Raw genomic sequence first — 27,237 nt, forward strand, 5'->3', positions numbered from 1 at the left:
CTACATCTAATTTGACTTTACCAAGTCTCTTTAAGCATTCGACTTAGTTTTCATAGAAACAGGCCTTTCTTTTCTCCCTGATTTCACATAAGTAATCACGAGAGCACCTGGTAGAAATAGGTTTGGGAAAAAACCATTCTTGGTAAACATGCATCTCAGTGTGGGGGGCAGAAACGTCAGGGAGCAAGAGTGGCTATACACTGGGGCCAGTTGCATTCTGGGACACAGTCGTTTCACACAGTGAAGGGGAAGCACTGGTTATCTAGGCAGGTTGGTTGGGTGGAGGTGGGTTAAGAGAGCTTCTGCCCGACCATAAGATTATAAATAAGTGAAAGTTGTTAGGAATTTAGGGACAAGATATTTTATAGAGTCTCTTATTTCTAGGGTATCCTTCAGGGTGGTATTTTTGTCCACTTCTGTCAGAGTTCGCATGAACTGAACTGAATTTGATAATGGGCCAGTGATGTTAAGAATTTAGTGAGGAAACAGCCAGTCTCTCTAGTTTAAAAGGTTTATATCTATTCACTGCCAGGGTAGTGTTCCATGGAACAAGTTGACATTTTCATGTAGTAAGTTGTTTTCTGTTCCTGGCAAAAAAAAATCTTGGTTCATATGCCACAAGAAACAGAATTGTTTTCATTGTGGAAGACAGGAGCAGAGCTGTGTGTTTCTTATTTGGATTAGTTGGGCACCTGCAAGAGTTCTTACTTCTTTCTTTCGCTTCCTGCCTCCTGTTGTCCTTTCCTTCTGTCCAAATGTTCATTATTGTGTTGCATAAAGCAGTGTCCGGACAATAGATGAGGGTTTTAAAAAATTTTTTATTTTTTTGGTAGCTCGTTTTTTCAAACCCTCAAAATAATGTTTTTAGTGATCGCGTGTTCTTGGCTTACTTTCCCTGTCTCCGTCAACAGTGAGTGATACAACAGTGATACTGTTATTCTAGTCAAACAGGACAGTTGTGTCCCAGCAATGATCTCTGTGTCTTAGTCAGCTGCAGAGGTACCACGTTCATATCGTGTACCTATGACGATCTTACATGTGTACAGTCGTCTTGGGACATAATTGAATTTGGGGGTGATACTTTCGGACCTCTGTAAAGGATTTTGCACCCCTTACGAATAAATAACTTGTTTGAAGCCTGTTGCTCCTTGGCCTCTCTGTCATGGGCACAGGAGTGGCCAGTGATTGCAGCCCACTGCCCCTTCTGATCTCACTTTCCTTCTTCCTTTTTCAGTCAGCAGCTGCATCCAGTCCCCTGCTCTCATTGAGCTCTTAGTAAAAGGGGTACTGTTCTACTGAGTCACAGCCTCTTACAGCAGTCGTGGTTAGATTTTTGGGGGGGGGTCAAGACTCCATTTGGGGCTCCTATGAAATTTTAAAACTACATTTCAGTTGTGTTACTACCTAAATTTCTCTTTTTCTTGGGCTGGTACCAGTGTTTTCTGCTTTTCCTTCTCTCTGGAACCTTATGAGCGCCCATCCAGATTGCCCGAGGCAGTCCGTAGCAATGAGTTGAGCACTGGTGTGGGAGTCAAGGCGCTGTGTTTGCAGGTTTAATTTCTGATAGCTAACAGTTTTCTTTAACCTCATGGAGCTTCCAGTTTCTTTTTTGCTTACGTATATATATTTTAAGAGCTTTATTAAGATGTAACTCACATATTACACAGTTCCCTCAGCTTGTTGTTTTTAGTAGATTCACAGAGTTGTGTGACCATCGGCACAATCAATTTTAGAACATTTCCACTCCCCTCAGAAGAAATGGCAGATAACTGTTCACAGTCATTACCCATTTCCTCAGCCTTCTTCCTCCAACCTTAAGCAACCACTAATCAGTTTCTATAGGTTTGTCCATTCTGGACGTTTCATATAAATAGAATCATACAAAGTATGGCTTTTTGTGTCTGGCTTCTTTCCCTTAGCGTAGTGTCTTCAAGGTTCATCCATGTGGTAGCATATGTCAGAACTTCATTACTTTTTTTTTTTAAATTTTCTATTTATTTATTTGACAGACAGAGGTCACAAGTAGGCAGAGAGGCAGGCAGAGAGAGAGGAGGAAGCAGGCTTCCGGCTGAGCAGAGAGCCCAACGTGGGGCGCAATCCCAGGATGCTGGGATCATGACCTGAGCCGAAGGCAGAGGCTTAACCCACTGAGCCACCCAGGCGCCCCAGAACTTCATTACTTTTGATGGCCAAATAATATTCCACTGTCTAGCCAGGCTGCATTTTGTTGATCCATTGGTGAATTAGTGGACAAATTGTGTTTTTTTCCGCCCATTGCCTATTATGAATAATGCTGTTATGAACATGCACATACGGGTTTCTGTGTGGACATATTTTTTCACTTCTCTTGCATGAATATACCAAAGAGGGAAAATGGTTGGGTCATATAGCTCCATGTCTGACTTTTTGAGGATTTGCCAAACTGCTTCCCAAAATGGCTGTACCATTTTCCATTCCCCCCAGTAATGAATGTATGAGGGTGGCAGTTTTTCTACGTCCTTGCCAAAACTTGTGTTCTTTTGTTTTGATCTAGTAATCCTAGTGGATGTGAAGTGGTATTTCATTGTGGTTTTGATTTGCATTTCCCTAATGACTAATGGTGTTGACATTTTTTCCTGTGCTCATTGCCGATTTGTAGATCTTCGAAGTGTCTGTTTAGATTTTTGCCTGTATCTTAGTTGGGCTATTTGTCTTTTTATTGTTGAGTTGTAAGAATTCTTTACATATTCTGGATAGAAGTTCTTTATCAGATATATGATTTACAGATATGGTCCCGCATTTTGTGTGTTGTCTCTTCACTTTCTTGATGATTTTGTTTGTAGCATAACAGTTTTTAATTTTGATGCACTGGTTTCTTAATTTGTCAGGTTATTCTAACTCTGAAATAATGTGCTCTGGTTGTGAATATTTTCTTCTCTTTTTACTCATTGTTTCCCTTTCTCCCACTTTCAAATAGTTCTTCCTTTTCCAGGGCATTTTGTAGCCTCAAAGTCTCTTTAAAAACATCTATGTATGTATCTCTCTGATACATGTGTCTTACAAAGTAATCAAGCTTTACAAATATATAACATAGGAAATGGCTGTGTTCCTCTCTCCAGAGAAAACACAGTTAACATTTTATAGCCAGATATTCCTATTCATGTGTTAACATTTTATATTTTTCATTAAAAAGAGATCATACCATACATCCAGTTTGCTACTTGTTTTTTTAACTTAAATAGTGTATCTCTGATAGTCTTCCATGTCCGTACATTTTGCCCTCATCTCAATCTTTTTAATGGCTGAAGGGTATTCCATTTAAGGGGAATGCTATAGTTTATTTCAGTTTTAGCCTATTGATAGGTTTTGGGGTTGTTCTCAGCTTTTATTTATTGATTTTTATCACACATTGCATCTATTAATGTTTCTGCACATTTATTTTGCACACTTGTGCTAGTGTTTCTCTTCTATTTCATTTATTTGTGGTTGCATTATTTACTATTCAAAAGACTCAGTCAGACTTAATTTTTAAAATAAAAAAAAAAATCAAATGTAAGAGTTTTATTAGGTCCTGCTTGGAGTAAATGTCCCAAAAGTTATGTATTCTTTTCTGTTAGGACATTTACAATGTTAGGATCTTCTTTTGAAACTAGGTGCTTCATTTTCTCAGTAATTTAATAGAATAATCCACTAGGAGAGAAATGCTTGCATAGGAGTGTGAATGCTTCAAGTTTTATAAATGTTGCCAAATTGCCCTCCAAGAAAGGCCAAGCTAATTCACTCAATTCTAAGAGTGTACCACAGTGCTCTCTCTGTTTTTTTTTTTAGCACTGGAAACCAGCCATCTTTTTAGCAAGTCAATCTGACAGGTAAAAAACCTCATTTTAATTTATAGTTATTTAATAGTGAATTGTCATTTAGTTTGCTGATTGGCTATTTGTATTTCTTCTTGGAACTGTCTGTGTCCTTTGTCTACTTTTCTGTTGGGTGGTTTTTTTTTTTTTTTTTTACCTTTTAAAATTATGCAATAGCTTTTTGAACATTAGGGAAATTAGTTACCTCTGAAAATATTACAGATGAATTTCTATGTTTGTCTTGTGACTTTATGTGTATGTGTATTTAAAAAAATATATAAACATTTTTATGTAGTCAGGTTTTCTGTTTTTTACCTTATGGCTTCTCATGTGATTTTTGTCCTCATTCTAATCTTATAAAAATATTTACCCATGTTTTTGTCAAGTACTTTTATGGTTTTGTTTTTAAAATTAGATCTTTGCTTCATGTGGAATGCATTTTGGTTTAAAGGGAATGGGAAGGGATCAGTTGTGGAATTTGCTGGAGTTGTAACTTTATATTTATTTTTGTGGTTATTAATAGTTTTCTTCTCTCACTGGACTGTAAGCTCCATGAGGGCAATGGATTATGTAATTTTTCCCCCTTGTTCTTATTTTCAGTGTTGAGCACAGTACCTGCCTCATGTTACGGCCTCCATCTGCTGAATGACTGAATCTTTTTCTCCAGATGTCTAGCTTATGTCAACACAGTATCTTGAATAATTATTTCTTAATTTTAAAATGCAACTTTATTACAAGATCTCCAGGTGCTTGGGTACATTTCCAAGCTCTTTTAAGCCATTGATTATCCTATCTTTACTTGGTTTGATGTTGTGTAGCTTTAATTATTACAGTTTTCTCCTACTTAAAACATGTTTGGAAGGCCAGCCTCAGACAGTCTTGAATGGGAAGCACTGTGATCTCCTTTAGTAAAACTTCTTGTTACCCCTTAGAAAACATTCATTGAACTTACTGATTAAACATTTAATCTATTCTGAGAGTCAGCTTGCAAAGTGGAAATGATTTGGGGGTGTTACTTGCTGGAGTTTTTCTAGGATATGACATCCTTAGTTCTGGCTTGATATCCTAAGTGTCTTTTTTTTTTTTTTTAAGATTTTATTTATTTATTTGAGAGAAACTGAGAGAGAGAGCATGAGCAGGGTGAGGGGTAGAGGGAGAAACAGGCTTTCTGCTGAGCAGGGAGCCTGATGCGGGGCTTGATCCCAGGACTCCAGGATCACGACGTAAGCCGAAGACAGACACTTAACCGACTGAGCTACCCAGGCGCCCCCCTAAGTGTCTTTTTAGAAACTCTCATTTTGTAATCTTGGGCATCTCTAGAAAAACATTTTTCTCACGGTCTTTTAATGCAGAATACACAGGGAGGGTAGGTGGCAGAAAAGGCATCAAGAAATTGTGTTGGCACCCAGAGACTGCAAAGCAGATAGTAGAAAAGTTACTACTTAACATCGGTAAACAGGGGCACCTGTATGGCTCAGTCTGTTAAGCGTCTGACTTCAGCTCAGGTCATGATCTTAGGGTCCTGGGATCAAGTCCTGTGTCTGAGCTCCCTGCTCAGCAGGGAGTCTGCTTCTCCTCCCTCTGGTCACGCCTCCGTGTTCTCTCTCCCTCTCTTTCTCTTTAATGAATAAATACAAAATCTTTTTTAAAAAGTGGTATACAGAATTGACTTCGGCAACGTCGGTTTTTCACCTCACGCGTGACACATTTCTTTCCTAAGGCCTGTAGTATCAGATTGATTCATTGGCTATGACTTGAGTGAAGGTCAGGTAACATTGCTAACTAATGACTTTGTTTCTTTAGTGTACCCTCTGCTCTGTAAAACATTGGAAATTTTTATAGTCTGAAATAGAGTATTTCTTGGAATTTTCTGTCCAGTCGTCCTTATGCAGGAACCAACATTAGGGTCTTAGGAGTGTTAGAGAAGTTTAATATCTGGGGAACAGAGCAAATGGAACAGAGTGTACCAATTGTGAAAGGATCCTTGCTTTCTTTTCTATTGGAACATTATTCCAGAGTGCTTCAATAAGACTCCTAATTCTAAGTAACTGCTGATTTACAAGTTTATTTTCAGACGGATCCCCATTTTCTTTGGAAAAAAAAAAAAAAACAGCGGTTTTGTTAAGCTCTTTCAGACTTTTCCTTAATAAGCCTAACCATGGATTCTAGAAGTATTAAAGTAAAAAAATACTCAAGTAGGTCTGTTTGGGACCCTTAGTCTCCACCCTGGAATTAAATGCCACCGAAAATAAACCCAGAATGAAGGGTTTTTGTGTGGCAGGACTAGCGGACTTACGCGATTCTTCCTTGAGCAAGTCTCTGTTGATGGAAAATGGGCTTACTTTTCTTTTAGTTGTGTTCTTGACTTTTCTCAATGCTAGTAGTTAACTGTTCGAGCACACCAATGAACAGCTTGTTAGTAGATGTTATCTCATGTTGATTAGGTACTCTTGAGATTTACTGTGCTTGCAAAACACCTGTCTGTATTTGAGCTGTGGTAGGTGGCTGGCTTTTGTGTTTGACTGGAGATTGGCTCCAAGGAAAGCAAATAGCAGTTGGAAAAAGGGAGAAGGGAAAAGAAGGAGTCAGCAAATTTCTATATGCTTTCATTGAAGAGATTTCCCAATTAGAAAGCTTTTGTAGGCTTGACCTTTTTGCACTGAAGTAACCCAGCATTTCATTATGTATTCCATTGAGGTTTTGGAGCTCTGTGCCAGAAAGTGAGAACCGAGGTTGGATGTGAAAGGAATATTCAGAGGGTAAAGCTCGTAGTCAACAAAGTGCTACTTCATAGGCTGGGTCCAAAAATAACCTGCGTGCCATAGGGGAGCGAGCATGGAGGGAACGCCTGATGCTGTTTTGTGCAGTGTTTTAGATCTTGTTATGTCATCCCAGCACGATTAAAATCAAGTTTAAGGCGGTATCATAAAAACTGAGGTTTGGGAGAATGCAGCCTTGGTCAGTCTTACCCCGTGGAAGAGTTGTTAGTTGTTTTTTTTTTTTTTTTTTTAAGATTTTTATTTGTTTATTTGGGAGAGAGAGATAGCCAGAGAGAGCACATGAGCAGGGAGAAGCAGGCTCCTCAGTGAGCAGGGAGCCTGATGCGGAGCTCGATCCCGGGACCCCAGGATCATGACCCGAGCTGAAGGCAGATACTGAACTGACTGAGCCACCCAGGCGTTCCTCCATGGAAGAGTTATTTTGCAAGGTTTGGAAAGAGTACTTTTCTGCCACATTGGAGGGTCTTAACATAATTTACTCTTCTCTGAATAGGGGGATGGTTGGCGTCATAGCCTTCTAGTCGTTGAGGCTCAAATTAATGATTTGCATGGATCCTGTGGTCAATCTTGAATAAGTAAGAGACAGACCGTAGTCTTTGGTTCGGAAAAGTTAGCATTGGAATGGATCTCTGAACCATCCCTGAAAGTAGGAAATGTTATCGTCCAGAGGTCCCTTCTCGAGCAAGCAATAGAACGCTCAAGACAGTAAGTTTTAGGAGTTTATAAATAATGTTGAGTGTAGAAAGGCATAGCACACAGACGTAAAGTTAGCAAGTCAGGAAGTTTGACTAGAAGGAATAAATTAATTCTAGTCACTTTGATGGAATGAGGTCATGGAAGGGAACATAGTTTGTGTTAGGCGGTGGTGATTGTGATGTTGAAGCTGGCCCAGGAAATGAGTTGTCAGGTGTGCCGTCATCCTCATTAATGGTTGCTATTATTTCTCAGGTTTATAGTTATACGAAGAGATGATTTTTCCAGCCTCATCCAGGGGTTCAAAAATTCATAAGTTACAAGAGTGAAACACAGAAAAGTTTCCTGCTCACACATACCCTATAACCATCCAGATTCCTTTCCAATAGGCAGTCAGTCTTACCAATGTCTTATATATCCTGAGATATTTTACATATATATAAGTAAATGTATATATCTGTTTACTGTATTCCTTTTATTTTTTTTTTGTACCCCTCTTTTAAAACAAATTGTAGTAAATTCTACACACTAGGCTATGTCTTTTTTACACTATTACATCTTGAGGATTATTACATGTAACTATATAAGGAGTTTTCTAATTAAAAAGAAATGCTTTACGGTATTCCCATGAAAGAATGTTACCATTTTTTTTTTAGTTGGTTCCCTTGTGGATGACTGTTGGAGTTATTTTGAATCTTGCTAATATAAATAATAGTAAAGGATTTTAAGAAATATGTTAGGGTTTTATATTCAAAAGTAAATGTTTTTGGGGCGCCTGGGTGGCTCAGTCCATTAAGTGTCTGCCTTCAGCTCAGGTCATGATCTCAGGGTCCTGGCATTGAGGCTCAGCGGGGAGCCTGCTTCTCCCTCTCCCTGTGTAGCTTCCCCTGCTTGTGCTCTCTCACCCCCCCCCCCGTCTCTCAAATAAATAAGTAATAATTCTTAAAAAATAGTAGATGTTTTAAGTCATAGTAGAAACTTGTTATAGTATAATAGTATCTCGGGTCTGTAGAACATGTTCATAAATGTCGTCTTTGAGTCGTACTGCACTCCTGTGAGGTAAGTCCAGCATTGACCCAGAAGGCAGTAGATAGCCCTTCAGAACTTGTTTGAGGGACGGAGGTGGAGGTAGAAGAACCAAGGTCTTCTGACTCCCACTGGGTATCTTTTCACTTTACCCAAAGTGGGGATGTTCCTGTCAGGATGTAGGGAAGTGGTGGTGGGAGAATAATAGGAAATAAAACTGGATGAGGCAAGCTTGAGAGAGAGGGATGTACCTGTCATTCTAAAATCGGGATCTTGTTGCCAGGGCAGAGAGGGGCTGGGTTTCTGCTTATGACACAGACATAAAGGCATTTAGACACTGGCAAAACATCATGGGTTGACTGCCATCTTGGAGTATGGTAGTAAGGTAAGCCAGAACATGGTGGTTCTTAGAGAAACTGGAGGCTTTCAGAGTTCCCTAGGTTAGACTGGGGGAAAAAACATTATTTAAAATCTGTTACAGGGGGCTGCCTTGGTGGCTCAGTAGGTTAAGGCCCCTGCCTTTGGCTGAGATCATGATCCCAGAGTTCTGGGATTGAGCCCCGCATCGGGCTCTCTGCTCCTCGGGGAGCCTGCTTCCTCCTCTCTGTCTCTGCCTGCCTCTCTGCCTGCTTGTGATCTCTGTCTGTCAAATAAATAAATAAATCTTAAAAAAAAAAAATCTGTTACAGGAATGCATTTGGTATAGGTCGTAAAACAGAAACAGGCAGTAATAAAAATATAGGATTTCCTAGAGGCCTGGGAGTCAGGGAGGGGATGATAGTAATGGCAAGGGGGTGGCTGTAATGTTGGTCATTTTTGGCCTCAAGGCTGAGTACTGGGAGAGGGCCTTCTTCTAGACACTGGGTGAAAATGTAAGAGGGTAGGTAAGTCAGCCAACATCTGGACTAGAGAGAGTGAGCGTCATGGAGGACAAAACCAGCATGATTCATTCTTTCATCATATGGTTAATACTATTTGGAAATCTGAGTTTAGGCCTTGTTATTAGCCTTCCATCATAATTACCATATGCTAAGTGCTTACTGTGTTCTGGGTACTCTGTATAAAGCAGGCTGACCTCTCAACAACTTCGCAAAGAATCTGTCGTTACACCTAGTTGAGGAAGCCAAGGTTCGATTAGGTAACTTGTCCAAGGTCACATATCTTTTCAGTGTAGAGTTATAAGTAGGTCAGCATGACTCCAAGGCTTTTTGTTCTTTCCATGATACTAGGTGTTAGGCACCAAAACTGAACAGTGGAATTCTAAATAACCAGAATTCTCCCACTGTCATTGTAACTCTTAATATGTAACCAGACACCTTGCCTGTTACAGATGCTTTAGGCTGCAAGAGTGGAAGGAATGCTAGGGGGAAAAAATGACCCACGGAGATGCTAAGAACTGGCCAGACTCCCTCTGAATAAGCATATTATTTAAAGTCTTGCTCTTGCCGTGTATGTGTAGCTTTAAGGAAAATTCTCCAGTGTCCCCTTCCCCCCTTAGACTCCATTTTCTGAAGTCCGTCTCTATAGAGATCACAGAGCTGCCAGAAGACTGTAGCTAGGGGTAGCCAGGACCTAGAACTTTTTTGTGGTAGAATGCCCGGAGAATCCATACACAAAGAGACCACTCACTGTAATGATGAATTCTGCTATTGTGAAGTTTGAGGGAGTAAGAATCTTCTTGACTTAACAGATTTTGGCTTATAAACCTTAGACTCAACTAGATTTTATTCCCTTTAATCCTTTCACATTATCCTGCAAAATACTGAAGAATACTTATGGGATAATTCTTCTGATTTACTTCAACAACTATTGTAAGGGAGTGTTAATATGGGAGGTTGACAGTTGGGTGAAGTAATCACCTGGAAGCCGTGGTTCAGCATTAGTCACCGGCGTTTCTGCTGGGTTACACTCCCCCATCCCTCGCCTTAATTGTGGTGAATCTCAGGCATTTGATTACACAACTCTCAAAGAAACTGACCTTAGTGATAACCCAGGCACATTTCTAGATAGTAAAAATACCCAGGAAAAGAAATTGATCTGCATTAGCTAGTGGTATTAGTTCTCTGTGTCCTAGAATATTACAAGGATGAATGACCATCTTAGGAAAAATGGCCATTTGCACTGTTAGTGTTCTTAAAAAGTGGAAGCACAACTGAGTGTGCTTTCTGGCCGTGTTCATTTTAGTACTTAATAATATGGATGATTTGGGTTCATTGTACCTCTTTTACCTAATTTCTCACCATTCTGTGTTTCCTTACTGTCTCATGAAGTCGCCACATTTAATCTTAATTTTTTTTTTCTGGAATGCCTATTCTCTGTTTCTTCCCTTCTTTCCTTTCTTCTATTTATCCTTCTAGTCATCCACCGATATTTGCCCCAGGCACTGTAGCAGGCACTGAAATGGAGTGGTGAGCAAGAGAAAGCCACGGGCTCTGCCCACAGCTTACCATCTGTCCTGGTGTTACTGGTTCCTAACCTGACCTGCCTTCAAGGTTTAGCTATTCTTCTGACCTTACATAATCCTCCTTCTTGGACTTCTTTAGCCCTCGCTGACCCATCTCTTCCATGAGCTACAGGACTTCAAATTTGATTCACACAATTTAGTGCACAATGACATCTCATACTGTGGGCTGACTGTTAAGTGTCTTAGTCTCATCTCACCAGCTAGAGTGTACGTTCCTTAAAGGCAGAGGCTGTCACGTCCTTTTTCTCCTCCGCAATGCTGAGCCAAAGTAAGTGGGGAGAAAAGTGTTTTGATTGTCCCTGTCCTGCTGAATGTCCAAGTTACCTTAGAAGTCATTGTGAAGATTATGCTTCTTTATTTTTTATTTTTATTTTTATTTTTTTAAAGATTGTATTTATTTATTTGACAGAGACACAGCAAGAGAGGGAACATAAGCAGGGGGAGTGGGAGAGGGAGAAGCAGGCTTCCCTCTGAGCAGGGAGCCTGATGCGGGGCTCGATCCCAGGACCCTGGGATCATGACCTGAGCCGAAGGCATAAGCTCAACAACTGAGCCACCCAGGTGCCCCTTTTATTTTTATTTTAAAAGAAGATTTACTTATTTAGAGACAGGGAGCGACCAGGGAGAAGGACAGGGGGAGAGGAGAGAATCTCCAGCAGGCTTAGAGCTGAGCACAGAGCCCGATGCGGGGCTCGATCTCACAACCTGATATCATGACCTGAGCTGAAATCGGGAGTCGGACCTTGCCACCTGAGCCACTCAGGCATTCCTTTGCTTTTGTTAAAAAAAATTTTTTGAATTCTTCCCAGTTGTTTGCCTGTTTGCTGCTTCTCTTAATCTGTGCTGAAGATGAACAACAGTGACCCCACTGATTCACTATCTGCATTTGTATTATCTTCTAGGGGAGAGTTTGTATTTGAGCTGATACTGAACACTTTCTTATCTGGTTCCCCTCGTGACTAATGAGGGATGAAGTTCATGGCTAAGGAGTGGAGCTAACCTAATGCTGGTCTCTTAGCACTGTGTTTGTAATCTTTCAGTTTTAAATGTCCCACCAGTTATTAACTCACTTAAAACAGGAAGCAGACAATGGAGTAACTTAAAATTTAAAATTGAGCGCCTCAAAAAGATGAATAGAAATGGGAAATAATCTTTTAATGGGGCCTACATTATTTATATTTATATAACATTAGAACTCAAAACTCTTCCTGAGTGATAAGTGGAATATGGCAACTTAAGAGTGAAGGAAGGAGGTTGGGTCATGGAATTAAATGTTTTTCTGAATGTGCTAAAAGCTCTGAGGTAATGGCACTTCAGTGTTGAGAATAAGAAGGATTTTTTTTAAATAAGATATTATTTGTCAGAGAGAGAGAGAATAAGCAGGGAGAGTAGAAGGCAAAGGCTCCCTGTTCAGCAGGGAGCCAGATGTGGGCTTGATCCCGGGACCCTGGAATCATGACTTGAACCAAAGGCAGAGGCTTTGACCCACTGAGCCATCCAGGCGCCCCCATTGTGGTTATTTTCAAAAGAAAGAGTACTCACCTTTAGAAATATATGCTGAAGTGCAGAGGGATAACATAATACTGTATCTGGGGTCTGCTGAGGAAAAGGAGAAGTGGTCAGGATTCTAGAGTCCAGTGGCCATTTTTTTTTTTTTTTTTTTAGATTTTATTTATTTATCTGACAGAGATCACAAGTAGGCAGAGAGGCAGGCAGAGAAAGACGAGGAAGCAGGCTCCCTGCAGAGCAGAGAGCCTGATGTGGGGCTCGATCCCAGGACCCTGGGATCATGACCTGAGCCAAAGGCAGAGGCTTTAACCCACTGAGCCACCCAGGTGCCCATCAGTGGCCATTTTTTATAACCATTGTGGCTGGCTGATGGGTCCAGGAGGACCATTACACTGTTTGTCTCATGTGTATGTTTAAAAGTTTCCATAGTAAAAACAAAAATGAGCTCCTCAAAAAACCGAAATGCCCAGCAACTTGGAGGTAGAAGTGCCAAGCCTGCCCTTCTGCCTTCTTCCACATTGACTCCAGATAGGACAGATAAGCCCCCAGATGGCTGCCGATCTTGCCCAAATGGAATGCAGTGCAGCTTCCTATCCCTTGAAGTTTGAATCTGTCTATAATGCAGCATCACTGACAGAGCAACAGAAGTCGTTCTATCTATCTGGAAGGTTCATCTTGTTTTGGAGGTGAAGATACAAGGTTTAAAAAGCAAAATATAATTAGAGAATAGGGAAATATGGTGTAAAATTAAATGCCATATCTTATAGTGCTGATTCAGCACAAATTCAGAGAATAGAAAGAAGACTGGATTAAGGATGAGCAGTTTTGTTTTGTTGTTGTTTTTTTAAGGATAAACAAAGTTTTTCTTAGGCCGGTGGACTTTGGGATCACCTTTATTTTCATTTTTTAAATTTTTTAAAAGATTTTATTTATTTATTTGACAGAGAAATCACAAGTAGGCAGAGAGGCAGGCGGCGGCGGGGGGGGGGGTGCGGGAAGCAGGCTCCCCGCTGAGCAGAGAGTCCGATGCGGGGCTCCATCCCAGGACCCTGAGATCATGACCTGAGCTGAAGGCAGAGGCTTTAACCCACTGAGCCACCCAGGCACCCCTGGGGTCACCTTTAAACAAAGTACAGGAGTTGGATTGCTGACAGTAGTATGAGGACAGCATGTCCAGGGGTGGAAAATACTATGAGGGAGAGTGGATAAATTTGGATTGGAATATTTTATTTTATTAATTAATTAATTTATTTTAAAAATATTTAAGTAATCTCAAAAAAATTTTAATTAATCTCTATTCCTAATGTTGGGTTCAAACTCATGAGATTAAAACTCTGAGATTAAGTGCTCGCTTCGGCAGCACATATACTAAAATTGGAACGATACAGAGAAGATTAGCATGGCCCCTGTGCAAGGATGACACGCAAATTTGTGCAGCGTTCCATATTTTTCCTTATTTTTGTGAAAGGATTATTTTAAGACTTTATTTTGACATTAAAAGTACAAACTAAAGAAAAAAAAAACTCTGAGATTAAGAGTTGCATGCTCTTTCTACTGAGCCAGGCGGGAACCCCTTATTTTATTATTATTATTATTATTTTAAAAATTTTATTTTTTTTTTAAGATTCTATTTATTTCTCAGATAGAGGGAAAGCTCACAAGAGCAAGAGTGAGCACAAATGGGGAGCAGGAGGCAGAGGGAGAAGCAGGCTCTTCGCTGAGCAAGGAACCTGATGTGGGCCTCAATGCCAGGACCCTGGGATCATGACCGGAGCCGAAGGCAGACACTTAACCAACTGAGCCACCCAGGTGTCCCTAAAGATTTTATTTTTAAGTCATCTCTGTACCCAGTGTGGGGCTCAGACTCATCAACACCAAGATCAAGAGTTGCATGCTCGGCCGACTGAGCCAGCCAGACGCCTCTAGATTGGTTTATTTTAGATAAATGGGATGGACTGGGTTCAGAAAGGACATGAGTTTTTAGCTGAGGCATTTAGACTTGATCTTTTGGCTATAGGGAGACATTTTTTATTCTTAAGGTACCTAATTATTAATTTGATTTGATGATAATGTAGTGTATTATTAGTTGTATCCTTTGGTACAGAGAATATGACTTGACTGTAGAGTTAAAAAAATTTTTTGCAGATAAATTTTTTATTTCTTTGTGCCCCAAAGGACTATTCAGGGACCAGAATTAATATTTCTATTTAAAAAAAGGGAGATGGGAAAAAAAAAGGGTGTAGGGGGCGCCTGGGTGGCTCAGTTGGTTAGGCATCTGTCTTTGGCTCCGGTCATGATCCTGGGGTCCTAGGATCGAGTCCCATGTTGGGCTCCTTGCTTGGCAGGGGGCCTGCTTCTTCCTCTCCCTGTGCTGCTCCCCCTGCTTGTTCTCTTGCTCTGTCAAATAAATAAATGAAATCTTAGAATAAGTAAAAGGAGGGACACTGAGGTACTTAGAGTTAGTGACCTTAATAAAATGTGAGTGAGTCATTGGCAGATCTGGGTTCAGATCTGATACACTGGGTTCTGAGCTCCTTTTACACACTTCACTTATATTAAGAGTAATTGTTTTCCATATGACTGCTTTTCTTTTTTATCTGAGGAGTGTGGTACATATAGGTAATGTTGACCTTAGGCATTTCTTTCCTTTTCTTACCTACCTTCTTCCTGGGAATATGTATATTTTTTTGTTCTTTATTTTTTATGTGGTTCTAGCCAGTTTTTTCCCTTCATTATTCCTGCCAGTTTGTTGGGTGGTAGTTTGATTGCCATTGAGAAATCTGCCCAATGTAATGTTATGCTCCGAACTCATGCATCTCATTGGTACCACTCTGTATCCTGCTTCCCTTCCACCCCTGCAATTTATAAAATGGGATAATAATCCCAGCCTTTTCTGAGATTCTTTGTAAGAGTGTCAAAGATTTGAAAGTCATCCAGTGGAAGGTACTATAAACGTCTTAAGAAACACTATAATTTCATAGCTTTTCCCCCAAAAGTACCTTTTAATTAACTAGATTAAGACAGAATTTGGTTTCAATAAAATGGAACCATTTTATCATTTTTTAAAAGATTTTATTTATTTACTTGACAGAGAGACACACAGCAAGAGAGGGAACACGAGCAGAGTGAGAGGGAGAAGCAGGCTCCCCACGGAGCAGAGAGCCCGATGTGGGGCTCGATCCCAAGACCCTGGGATCACAACCTGAGCAGAAGGCAGATGCTTAACGACTGAGCCACCCAGGCGCCCAAAATGGAACGATTTTAAGTATACAGTTTGCATTTTGACAAATATATACGGTCATGTGATGACCACACCATCAACATGTAGAACTTTGCTATTATCCCCAAAAGTTCCTTTAGTGCCATTTGCATTCATTCCCCACCACGCCCCCGCCCCAGAAAACCCCTATTTTGCTGTCACTATAGGTTATCTTTGCTGTTCTGGAATTTCATGTAAATGACCTTAACCAGGTTTCAGCATCCATTCACTGTTGGAGTGCCTGGGTGGCTCATTGGGTTAAGTGGCTGCCTTGGGCTCAGGTGATGATCCCAGTATCCTGCTCAGTGGGAGTCTCCTCCCTTTCTCTCTGTCCCTCCCTCTGCTCATGCATGTGCTCTCTGTCTTTCTTCTCTCTCTCTAAAGTAAGTAAAATCTTAAAAAAAGAGAGATTCATTCACTGTTGTTGTCTGTATGAGTAGTTTGTTACTTTTTATTGCTGAGTGATGAATTTGAGTAATGTCACATTACATGGCTATAAGGGGATTTGTTTATCCATTTTTCTATTGATGAACATGTGATTTGTTTCTAGTTTCTGGCTATTGTGAATAAAGCTGCTAGGAACTTGATGTGGAACTTTGGGTAGACTTATGTTTTCATTTCTCTTGGGTAAACACCTTGGAGTGGGAGGACTGGGTCATATGGCTGGTAGGTGTGTGTTTAGCTTTTTAAGAAACTGCCAAATTATCTTCCAAAGTGGCTGTATAAATTTACCTTCTGTCTAGCAGTGTATGAGGGTTCTAGTTGCTCCATATCCTCACCAACGCTAGGAGGAGAACTTTTTTGCCACTCCTTGTATATGCTATCTTGTCCTTTGAATTTACATTTTCCTAATGACTAATGATACTGACATCTTCTCATGGAGTTACTTGCCAACTGTGTATCTTTGGTGAAGTACTTGTTCGAAACTTTTGCCCATTTTTTAAAATTGGGTTGTTTATTTTTTTTAATGTTGAGTTTTGAGAATTCTTTGTATATTCCGGACACGAGTCATTTATCAGATAACTGCTTTGCAAAGATTTTCTTCCATTCTGTGGCTTATCTTTTCATCCCCTCAACAGTGTCTTTTGAGAGCAAGAACTTTTATTTTGAATTCCAGTTTATCCACTTGCTCTTTTATTGAACTGTGCTTTTGGCATTTAGTCTTCATCCTGTCTTTTCATTTTTTAAAGTAATAAAGTCGTTTGGAATTTATCGGAGCAAGGCAAGAAGTCAAACCATATTTCACTTTTATGTTGGGTAAGAATCACTAGAGACAAATTATTTTCTATGGGATTGGTTCCTGAATTTTCTCAAGCACAAGTTTTCTAGCAATTAGAAGTCAAACGCAGTGCAGATACATTACTTAATAATATTTGAGTGTTTCCAGAGAACTCAGTTTGTATGCTGTTTAGTTGCTAATTACCCATCCTTTTCTGTAAAAGAACTTAGGATCTATTTTAAGGTGCCTTTTTTTAAAGGGGCTGTTGTAGGTATAAGAGTCCACAAATAAAGATCTGTGTAGTAGCTAATAATCATAAAGTATAAAGTTCCTTAAAAGAGCATGCTCAGTCATACTGTTAATCCTAATTTGTGGCACTGCTTATCAGTAGAAAAGAAATGTAAGATATTGTTCAGTACTAACCTACTACTGAGGGTAGAATGCCTTGTCGTTGAATTGGAAGAATCAATCTTTGTTACCCAGGTTTGAGAGTCAGTAATCTTTAAGATTGAAGAAAAAGGAGTTACGATCAGGAGGCAGTAAATAGAATGATGTTTCCATTTAAAATACTTTAGATTGGGGCACCTGGGTGGCTCAGTTGTTAAGTGTCTGCCTTGGGCTCCGGTCATGATCCCAGGATTCTGGGATTGAGCCCTGAATTAGGCTCCTTGCTCAGCAGGGGGTCTGCTTCTCCCTCTTCCTCTGCCTGCTTGTGCTCTCTATCTCTCTGTCAAATAAATAAATTGAAAACAAAACAAAACAAAACACTTCTTTAAAAAAATACTTTAAGAGATAATGACAAAGGCATAAGGTTATATGATTTTTGGTGTCTCAGATAATGAAGTATGTTATAAATTAGATAAAAGAAGCACTCTGAGTTGTTTAAAAATTTTCTTGGTAGTTACTGACTGATAATACCTTAGAGGAAGCTCGAGCTTCAGCACAGAGGTGATTTTGGTATTATGAATACTGATGGACTTTGATGTTAGTTTTGAGCCTGTTTTCTCTTGACCCGTCTCTCTATGAATTCTCCATGCTGCAGTCTTATTGCACACTTTTCCTGTACCCTCCTGATACATGCTCACTGGCATGTGGTAAAATTATCGGTGTACATGGAGAGGTTTTTTTTGGCTGAATACGAGGCACCAACTGCAATTTCTAACATTACTGACAAGGTCTGTCTCTCTCTTAAAAGACGAGGAATCTTAAGGGCCTTAACTAAGAATTTAAAACCTGGGTATGCTGTTGTCCTGATCATTTCTTTTTACTCACATCTTTTTTGGTAAATCAGGCCAGAGGGATTGTTTACCTTTTGAAAAAAAGAAACTAGATCCTGCAGTTTGTTTTGGTTGCAAATATCCGGGCACCTGAATTTAGATTGAGCAGAAGATGCTGTCCTGGTTAGTAGATGCTCTAGAAACCAAGGTACTATCTATGCCTCTTACATACATGGTGAAGGGTAATGACTCTCTTCTCTCCTCTGTGAGGAGAATGCCAGCCTCATTCATTTATGGCTTCCTTGTAGTTATCTTCTGAGATATGGCTACTGATTGTTTTAGAGTCATCGTGTTTGAGTGACAGTTTTAGGGAAAGAGGGGGATGTTTAGTTCCAAGACCTGGCAGTTTTTTATCATTTTAATAAATTCAGGTCTAATGACATGAGGAATAGCTAGTATTGGGCAGATCTACATGTAATACATTTTGTTAAGCATAAGTAGTAAAAAAAAAAACCAAACCCTCTAAGTAGTTGTATAATACATTTTAGCAGCTGAAAATTTTGTGTGTTGTAAGAAACCAGAGAAACTAACTTCTGATTCACACAGAGCAAAAGAATTTAATATTCTAACTTCAGCAAAAGGCAACTAAAAGCAAACTTGAACCACTTTATGTGGTTTTCAGTACATAGAAATATTTTTTTTTCATCTTTCCTCATATGTTTTACTTCTTAGTCATTTACTTCCAGTAGTTTCCAAATTGGTTGAGGGAATTAAGGTGGTAACCGAGTTCCCTGTAGTACAAGATTTTCCTGCTGTGTATATGAACCACTTTTTCTGGAAAAACCCTTCTATTGGCAGTCTTCGTGAGGGCATGTACTTCTCTACACTTAGTGATTTGGGGGCTGAAGCCTGTGTTTAGTCAGAGATGACAAATGGCTGAAAAAAAATTTTTTTTCCAGTTTAGTGACGGAGAAATGATTCAGAATTGAAACCGAAGTGAGTGTGGAGTTACTAGCAGTTAACTCTTCTCCAGTTGCTGTCTGTTACTTGGAGGCATATTTTGGACATGTGGTTTCCATTTCGATATTCTGTGTTACGTTGCTAGATTTCTTGTCTGGTTTAGACACTGCTTTTGGAAATGAGGTTGGAACTAACTTTGAACGGAGGGCCACTAGAAATTGAACATTGTGGTCTATTTGGGGAGGAGAAAAGTTGGCATATTTTTACTTAAAAGATTCTTAGGAAAATTTTGATAACAATAATATATTTTCCAGATGTTATAAGCCTTTGGGGTTAAGTACTTGTTGAGAAAACCAGGAAGCTTGTGAAAGTATTAGCCTTTTAAGTTGAAACTATCACTCAGTACTTTTTTCTTTTATAATTAAACAAAGATAAGTTTTAAAAATGTTCATTGTAAAGAGTCCATTTATAGAAATTTATGAAGAAAAAAGCAAAATGCTTCCTCCATTCCCGATTTTACTCTGTAGCTGTAACTACTGTTAACAGTTTGGTACATGTTCTTTCATGTCTTTTTCAGAGCACATGCAAATATTTGTGTAGATTTGGGTGATTTATTTTATTTTGTGCTGGTGCAGCTTTTGTAATTCAGTCTCTTTACATATATAAAATTCTACTTTAATTTCCCCTACCCCCATTTTTCTGTTAGTTTTTTGAAATGTTACTATTCATTTTCTTAATCATGTTTAGGAGTTTAAAAATTCTTATATGGTTATTAATGCTTCATTATGTGTAGTGTAAGTATTTTCTCTCATATAATTTGTCTTAACTTTTAACTTTTATGGTGTATCTTTTGTTATTTAAAGGTTTTATTTTATTTTATTTTACATGTCTGTATAAAAAATATGGAACATTTCACAAATTTTTGTGTCATCCTTGTGCTGGGGTCATGCTAATCCTCTCTGTATCATTCCACTGGGACTCCTGGGTTTTATGGTATCCTCAGGAGTGTAGGTACCCATCCGAACAATAAAAATATTCTGTATTTTCTTCTAGTGCTTTGTAAATTTATTTTTAAGATTTAGGTTTTAAATCCACTTGGAATATATTTTCAGTATTATGTGAGATAAGGATCTGGATTTTCAAAAAAAAATTTTTTTTGGTAGCATTTGTCCTAATAGTTTATCACTTGTGTGCTTATTTGAAATGATCTTGTTAACACAGAATCTTATTTATTTAAAAAGATGTTATTTTTAAGTAATTTCTGCACCTGATGCAGGTAGGGCTTGAACTCACAACCCCAAGATCAAGAGTTGCATGCCCTACCTGCCAAACCAGCCGGGTGCCCCTTAAAATAGACTCTTGACAAAGGGTGCTTATCTGTGTACCTGTACTACGTGTTTTAATTATGGTCACTTTAGAGAATGTTTTGGAATCTCTTTAACTATTACAGTTGATTCTCCCTCTCTTTTTAAAGTATTCTAATCATAATCATGAGCAAATAATAATTTAGACTCTCCCAATGCTTATGCTCCTTTTTTAGTGACAATATTGAAGAATAGTTATGGTGATAATAATACCACCTAATACCGTGCTTCTCAACTTTATGTATGTGTGCAGAAATTACCTGAGTGATCTTATTAAAATGCAGATTCAAGCAGTTGCGCTACTAGGTGTTTACCCAAAGAATATAGAAATACTAATTCAGAGGGACACATGCACCCCGATGTTTACTAAACATTATCTACAATAGCCAATTATGGAAACAGCCCAAGTGTCCATTGACTGATGAATGGATAAAGAAGATGTGGTGTGTATATTTCACACACACACACACACACACACACACACACACACCCCCCAGAATATTACTCAGCCATAAAAAAGAATGAAATAGTGCCATTTGCAGTGACATAGATGGAGCTAGAGGGTAAAAGGCTAAGAGAAATAAGTCAGAGAAAGACAAACCATATGGTTTCACTCATGTGGAATTTAAGAAACAAAACAAATGAACAAAGGGGAAAAAGAGAGAAGGAAATCAAGAAACAGCCTCTTAACTATAGAGAACAAACTGCTGGTTGGGGGGGATGGGTGAACTAGGTAAAGGGGATTAAGGAGTACGCTTGTGATAGGTGCTGGGTCTTGTATGTAGTTGTTGGATCATTGTATTGTACACCTGAAACTATTACACTTTAAATAAAAATTTAAATAAAAACTTAGGGAAAAAAAGATGACCTATCAGGAAAAATGCAGAGTCAGTAGGTCTGGGGTGGGCTGAGAGTCTGCATTTCTGACAAGGCCCATGTGATTTTGATTTATAGTTTTATAGACCTTTGAGTAACAGGGGGCTAATATTTGTTAAACACTTTATTCTAGTCACTGGTCCCAGTGCTTTATGTATATGCACTCAGTTAATCTTAACTCCATGATGGTTATTTCCAGTAGAGAAGCTGAGACTTGGAGAAGTTTATGACTTGCTCACAGCAACATTACCAATAGGTAGAAGAGCCACATCCAGCCCAGGCAGAGTTGGCACCCTAAATCTCTTGAACGGATTTCCTTACTGATATTGGACATTGTTTTCTCTTGTATGAGTCAATTGATAATACCTTTAGTTTTTGTTCTAAATTAATAGACTATTTTTTGAGCAGATTTATAAAAATTGAGCAGAAAGTATGGAGAATTCCAGATATCCCCTTGCCCCACCTTTCCCCTACTATTAACATCTTGTATTAGTGGGGTACATTTGTTACAGTTGATGAGCCAGTATTGGTATGTTATCATTAATTAAAGTTGTAGTTTACATTAAGGTCCACATTTATTTCGTATAGTTCTGAGGGTTTGGACAAATGCATGATGTCATGTATCTACCATTAGAGTATCACACACAATAGTTTAACTGCCTTCAGCATTTCCTGTGGTCCACCTAGTTATCTTCTTCCCTCCCTATCCCCCCACCCCCAGCCCCTGGCAAACACTTATCCTTTTGCTGGTTCCATAATTTTGCCTTTTCCAGGACGTGATAGAGTTGGAATGGTACATTAGGCAGCCTCTTCAGATTGGCTACCTTCACCTAACAATGTGCCTTTAAGATTCCTTCCCGTCTCTTTGTGGCTTGATAGCTCCGTTCTTTTTATCACTGGGTAATATTCTATTGTCTGGATGTACCCTAGTTTATCCACTTACCTACCGAAGAACATCTGGGTTGCTTCCAGGCTTTGGCAGTTACGAATAAAGCTGCTGTGAAATCCACGTGCAGGTTTCAGCTCTCTGGGTAAATACAAAGGAGCGTGATTGTTGGATCGTATGGTAAGAGTATGTTTAATTTGGTAAGAGACCTCCAAACTTGTCTTCCAGGGTGGCTGTTTGGTTTTGCTTTCTTACCAACAGTGAATGAGGGCCCCTGTCGCTCCCCATCTTTACTAGCTTTCAGTGTTGTCAGCTCTTTGGATTTTTGCCATTCTAATAGGGTATAGTGGGATCTCATTGCAGTTTTAATTTGCGATTCCCCAGTGACATGGATGTGGAGCATCTTTTTGCATGTTTATTTCCTATCTGTGTGTATCTTTTTTGGTGAGGTTTAGATCTTGCCCCATTTTTTGATTGTCTCTGTGGTTTGTTTTTTTAGTGTTGCGATTTAAGAGTTCTTAGAATATTTTGGATACCTGTTCTTAAATCAGGTATATGGGTGGGGTTATTTGTTGTTGTTGTTGTTGTTGTTTTATTTTTTATTTATTTTTTTAAAAGATTTTATTTATTTATTTGACAGAGAGATGACAAGTAGGCAGAGAGGCAGGCAGAGAGAGAGAGGAGGAAGCAGACTCCCCGCTGAGCAGAGAGCCCGATGCGGGGCTCCATCCCAGGACCCTGAGATCATGACCTGAGCCGAAGGCAGAGGCTCAACCCACTGAGCCACTCAGGCATCCCGAGTTGTTGTTTTTTTAAAATCAGATATATGTTTTGGAAAGATTTTCTTCCAGATTTTGGCTGTCCATATCTTTAGTTCTTACCATTATGGTGATGCTTGCCCTCGAATTGTGACAGCTAATTATCAAGTTAAGAAAGTTTCCTTTTTTTTTTTTTTTTGTCTTTCTGAGAGCTTTTTTTCAGGAATGGTATTCAGGGAATCTTTGAAAATTATTTGGCTAAATAAGTAAATGAAGCTTTGTTATTAGCAAGGCATGCCTGTTTTACTATGGATACTTAACAACACATTCCTTATGGTGCTGTATTTTAGAATGTAACTGAACATTTAATTCCAGATCCTTGTAAATAGTTTTCTCTTACTTCTTCCCTGATCTCTTGTCTCTTTAATGTTTACGTCACTTGCTTGTCCAACATCCTAATCTCATTCTGGCTTGATCTTCACTTTAGCCGTCTGTCTCTGCACTTGTCTGCAGCAGTCTATTCCTGGGGCTGGTCACACTGCCACCTCTGAAATCATAAATTTGGAAATTTTGCTCTCCGAACACAATTTCCTGTCTTTTCAGTTCCGCCGTTTGCTGAACTTACTCTCCGATTTCACGGAGGCCTCCAGCCCCTTGAAATCTTGCCTGTCTCCAAATGTGTGACATTCTTCCCGGCATCACTTTTGTCCACGTGGACATAGTTGGTTACTTTCAGTGAGTCAGAAGTATCTTCAGTTCTCCTGCACCTTTGTTCTTCTGTCCCCCATGCCATGCCCATCTCCGGCTGCGGATTAACAATACTGCCCATGTTCCATGTTCCCGCTTTAGGGCCTGAAGAAACGATGGAATTGTGTTTATTTGTTCAGTTGGTGGTGCGTGAGTTCTGCCCTCATCTGTGCTTTTTATTCTTGTTAGTAGCCCTCTTACTTGCCTGTTGCTGATTTCTTTTCTCCTTCACCAAAATGACTGTTCTTTCCTGATCTTTACCCATTTTTGGTGAGCTCATGTTTACATCCCTCTATCACAGAAGACTCCATAGTCCAGTAAAGTGACACTAAAAAAAAAAAAAAAGGAAAACCAAGAAATCTGTTATTTCTTGTATCATAACTTCTGTTACTCAGATAAAGATAAAATTCCCAAGTTTCACATGCCCTTTCTTGTTGTCTGTCCTCTCTGAGCCCAGCTTCATTGGCCTTTTGTCAAATTCTTAACATGCCACACTAATGAGTAGCATGGGGTCTTTGTGTCCGTCCTGCCCTTTGCCAGACACTTTTTCTCTTTCGCTTTTTAATTCATATGCATCTTTGGAACTTAATTTATATGTCATTTCCTCAAAGGAGCTTTTCCTGACCTTCCATTTGTCTGAACACAGATTAGACTCGCCCTAAAATAATTAATAGTAATGAGACTAACAACAACTATAATAGCAAACATATGGTGTTTATTGTGTGCCAGGCACTGTTCTGAGCGTTCTCTCTCTCTCTCTCTATATATATATATACATATATAGCATTGTTTTCCTTTTAAGTCTTCACAGCAACCCTCTGGGTTAGATAGATGGAGAAGTAAATAGACCTATAATTGTCTCTATTTTATAGACAAGGAAACTGAAGTGCAGAGTGTTAAGTCACTTGTCCCAAGTCACATAACCCGTTGGCAGCGGAGCTGGGATTTGCACGCAGTGGTCAGGCCTTGGGGCTCGTGTTCTAGACTGCTGTGCTGTAATATAATGCTAAGTATGATTGTGTAATTTTGGTTAATGTCCACCTTTCTTGGTAGGCTCTCAGTTCCTGGAGTTCTGAGACTGTACCTATGTGGCTAATTTTTGACCCTCCAGTGCCTAGAATAGAGCCCGGCAGCAAGTAGGCTGTGACAGAATGAATCCACCCACCGTTCTGCTTATAACTAAGTGACTAGAAACTTCACTGAGCTTCCTCAGTTGTCATCCCTTCTCCTTCCACATACCCAACCCCTGGAGGGAAGAGATAGGCGCTTGCGTTTATTTCAAAAGTTAATCCCTTTGCCTGTTTACTTGCTTTATCCTAGAAGTCGTATTTGCACTTGGTGGCCAAGAAGAAGTAGTGTGAAGGTCCGTAAAGTGAAGGTCCTTCCCCTTCTCCCTCCTTTACCTTTCTCACTTTCCGAGGTGTTGGCTCGGAGCCAGCAAAGTGTGTATCTTCTGAACATGCACAGACTGTATGGTGGCTTATATACACAAGAGGGAGTGGATATAATAGGCACACACTAGTTTGAGTTTGCTTTTATATTAAAAATTAACTTTCAGTATTGAACTATAGTTTTGCAAGCTGTCACCATCGAGGGCAGCTAGGTAAAGGGTACATGGGCTCTCTCTGTGTTACTTTTTAAAGTGGCATGTGACTCTCCAGTGATCTCAAAATATAAAGTTGAAATAAGAAATTAAATCGTAGAGACCTTTCCCTGTCAGTGTATTTATCTCTTTCTTCTAAATAACTACATGAGACCCATTGTATAGATGCGCATTCCTATATTTTACCTTCCCTCTACTGATGGACTGGTAAGTTCTTTCATTTTTTCCATTTTTACTGCACTTCTGTAGCGGGAACAGCCTTGCATTCATAGCTTTATCCTTGCTTGGGTATATATATACATAAATAATATATGCACAGCCAAGTTTTAAAGAAGGAGAGGGGATCAAAAGATCCATGCGTTTCAAATTTTGATGAAAGTTGGCCGGCTGCTCTCCAAACCGGTGTATGCTTTTCCCCAGCGGTTAGGACACAGGCTGCTCTCTTGCATTCACCTGTACTATCCTGGTCCTGTTCCTCCACTTCTTCTTTGGGACTTGAAAACAAATTAATTAGTCCTTTTCCTTTTCATATCTCTCCTTCTCTGTTGGCTCACTCTTGCCTGCCCAGCCTCTATCCACTCCTCCATACTGATAAGCCTTTTCTTTAGTAACTAAGTGCTTGATCTGTATTTATTTCTCCTTATGACAACCCAGAGAGGTAGCTCCTGTTGTTACCCCCATTTTACAGGTAAGGAAACTGAGACACAGAGAAGTTAAGCAACTTGCCCAAGGTCACCCAGGCAGTGAGGAACAGTCGGTCTGACTGCAGAGTCTGTGCTTTTAACCACCACCCTCTAGGAAAGGGTCAGGAAACCACTGCCAGCTGCTCACATCCATCCCGTGGCCTGGTTTTTTTTTTTTTTTTTTTTTTTAACCCAGCTAACATGCCTTTTACATTTTTAAAGCATTGTTTAAAAAAAGAAAAAGGAAAATATGGGACAGCGTGTGACCCACAAACCCTAGAGGAAAGTTTACTTATTTAATATTAAATGAGATTGTTCTTGTAAAAGTATTTAGCATAGCACTGGTACTTAGTAATAGCTTAAGAAATAGGAAAGGTATAGTTATTGCTATTATCAGTGCCTCTTTTTTACCAGCCAGCTCTGCCTCACCTCTTTCTCCTTTGTGCCCACTGTCCTGGTGTGTCCACTGAACTGCTCTGGGAGGGGGTTTTAGGTGTCTTGTTGCTAATCCTATTACCCGACGTAAACTCTGGTCACGTCTGAGTTCTGTGTATCATTTGACACTAACTACCCTATTCTTTTACACATCTCCTTTAGTTTTCAAATAAGGAGCGCCTTCCGTTTTTGCTTTTTCTTCACTGGTGTACTACTCCTTCATAAACTCCTTTGCTACTCTGTTTCTCTGCCAGCTTTGTCAGGGATGGGATTCTCCAGGATTCAGTCCTTGGCACTCCCTCCCTCCAGCCCTGTCTTCTGCTGCCACTTCCTCTTCTCTTCCCTCCTCTGGATCAGGAAGCCCCGCATTTGGGTGAGATTCATCCTTTTCTGTCTGAGCAGTCTGAATGGTTTACCTCATGTCAGTTTCTTTCTCTGTAAGAATGAGAAGAACAGCACCCCCCTCAGGATTGTGTCGATTAGATGAAACCATGCATGTGAAACATTCAAAGCGTATCTCGTTTACAGAAGGTGCTTCATAGAAAATAGCAATAGTGATGGTAATAGTAGTGTAGCTGTGTTGGTATTGTAACTGTATCTCTAGCATGGCCCCTTTCCCGTCCCCATGAAACTACTCAGTGGCCTGCAGGAGACCCACACTTGGACACTTCCGCAGACGCTTGGAACTCTGTCTGAGTCTTCTTCTCTGGCTTCAGTGTTTAGTGAGTATGGCCTCAAACAAATGACTTACTTTCTTCCAGTCTTAGTTTCTCCATTTTTGAAAGGGCGACAGTAATAGAACTTACCTTCTTAACACTGAATGAGATTGTTCTTGTCAAAGGATTCAGCATAGTGCTGGTATGTAGTACCAGCTTAGGAAATGAGAGGGACCCCAGCTGGCTCAGCGGATAGAGCCTGCTACTCT

At 39.7% G+C, this 27,237-nt stretch overlaps 1 protein-coding gene across 10 annotated transcripts in view; it reads left to right on the forward strand.

Moving 5' to 3' along the window:
* Positions 1–27,237, forward strand: part of SIK3 (SIK family kinase 3) — a gene marked incomplete at its 5' end in the record, with an annotated part of 246,167 nt that overhangs the window by 13,419 nt on the left and 205,511 nt on the right. Inside the window, one exon of one of the 10 annotated variants that reach the window (XM_080817471.1) lies at positions 25,303–25,401. The exons of the other annotated variants lie outside the window; for them this stretch is intronic. Coding sequence (XP_080673597.1) covers positions 25,360–25,401 — 42 coding nt within the window. Of the gene's footprint in view, positions 1–25,302; positions 25,402–27,237 lie in introns of those variants that run through there. 10 annotated transcript variants of the gene reach the window in all.

This window comes from Martes martes (genome assembly GCF_963455335.1).
Source record: "Martes martes genome assembly, chromosome: 10".
Classification (NCBI taxonomy): domain Eukaryota; kingdom Metazoa; phylum Chordata; class Mammalia; order Carnivora; family Mustelidae; genus Martes; species Martes martes.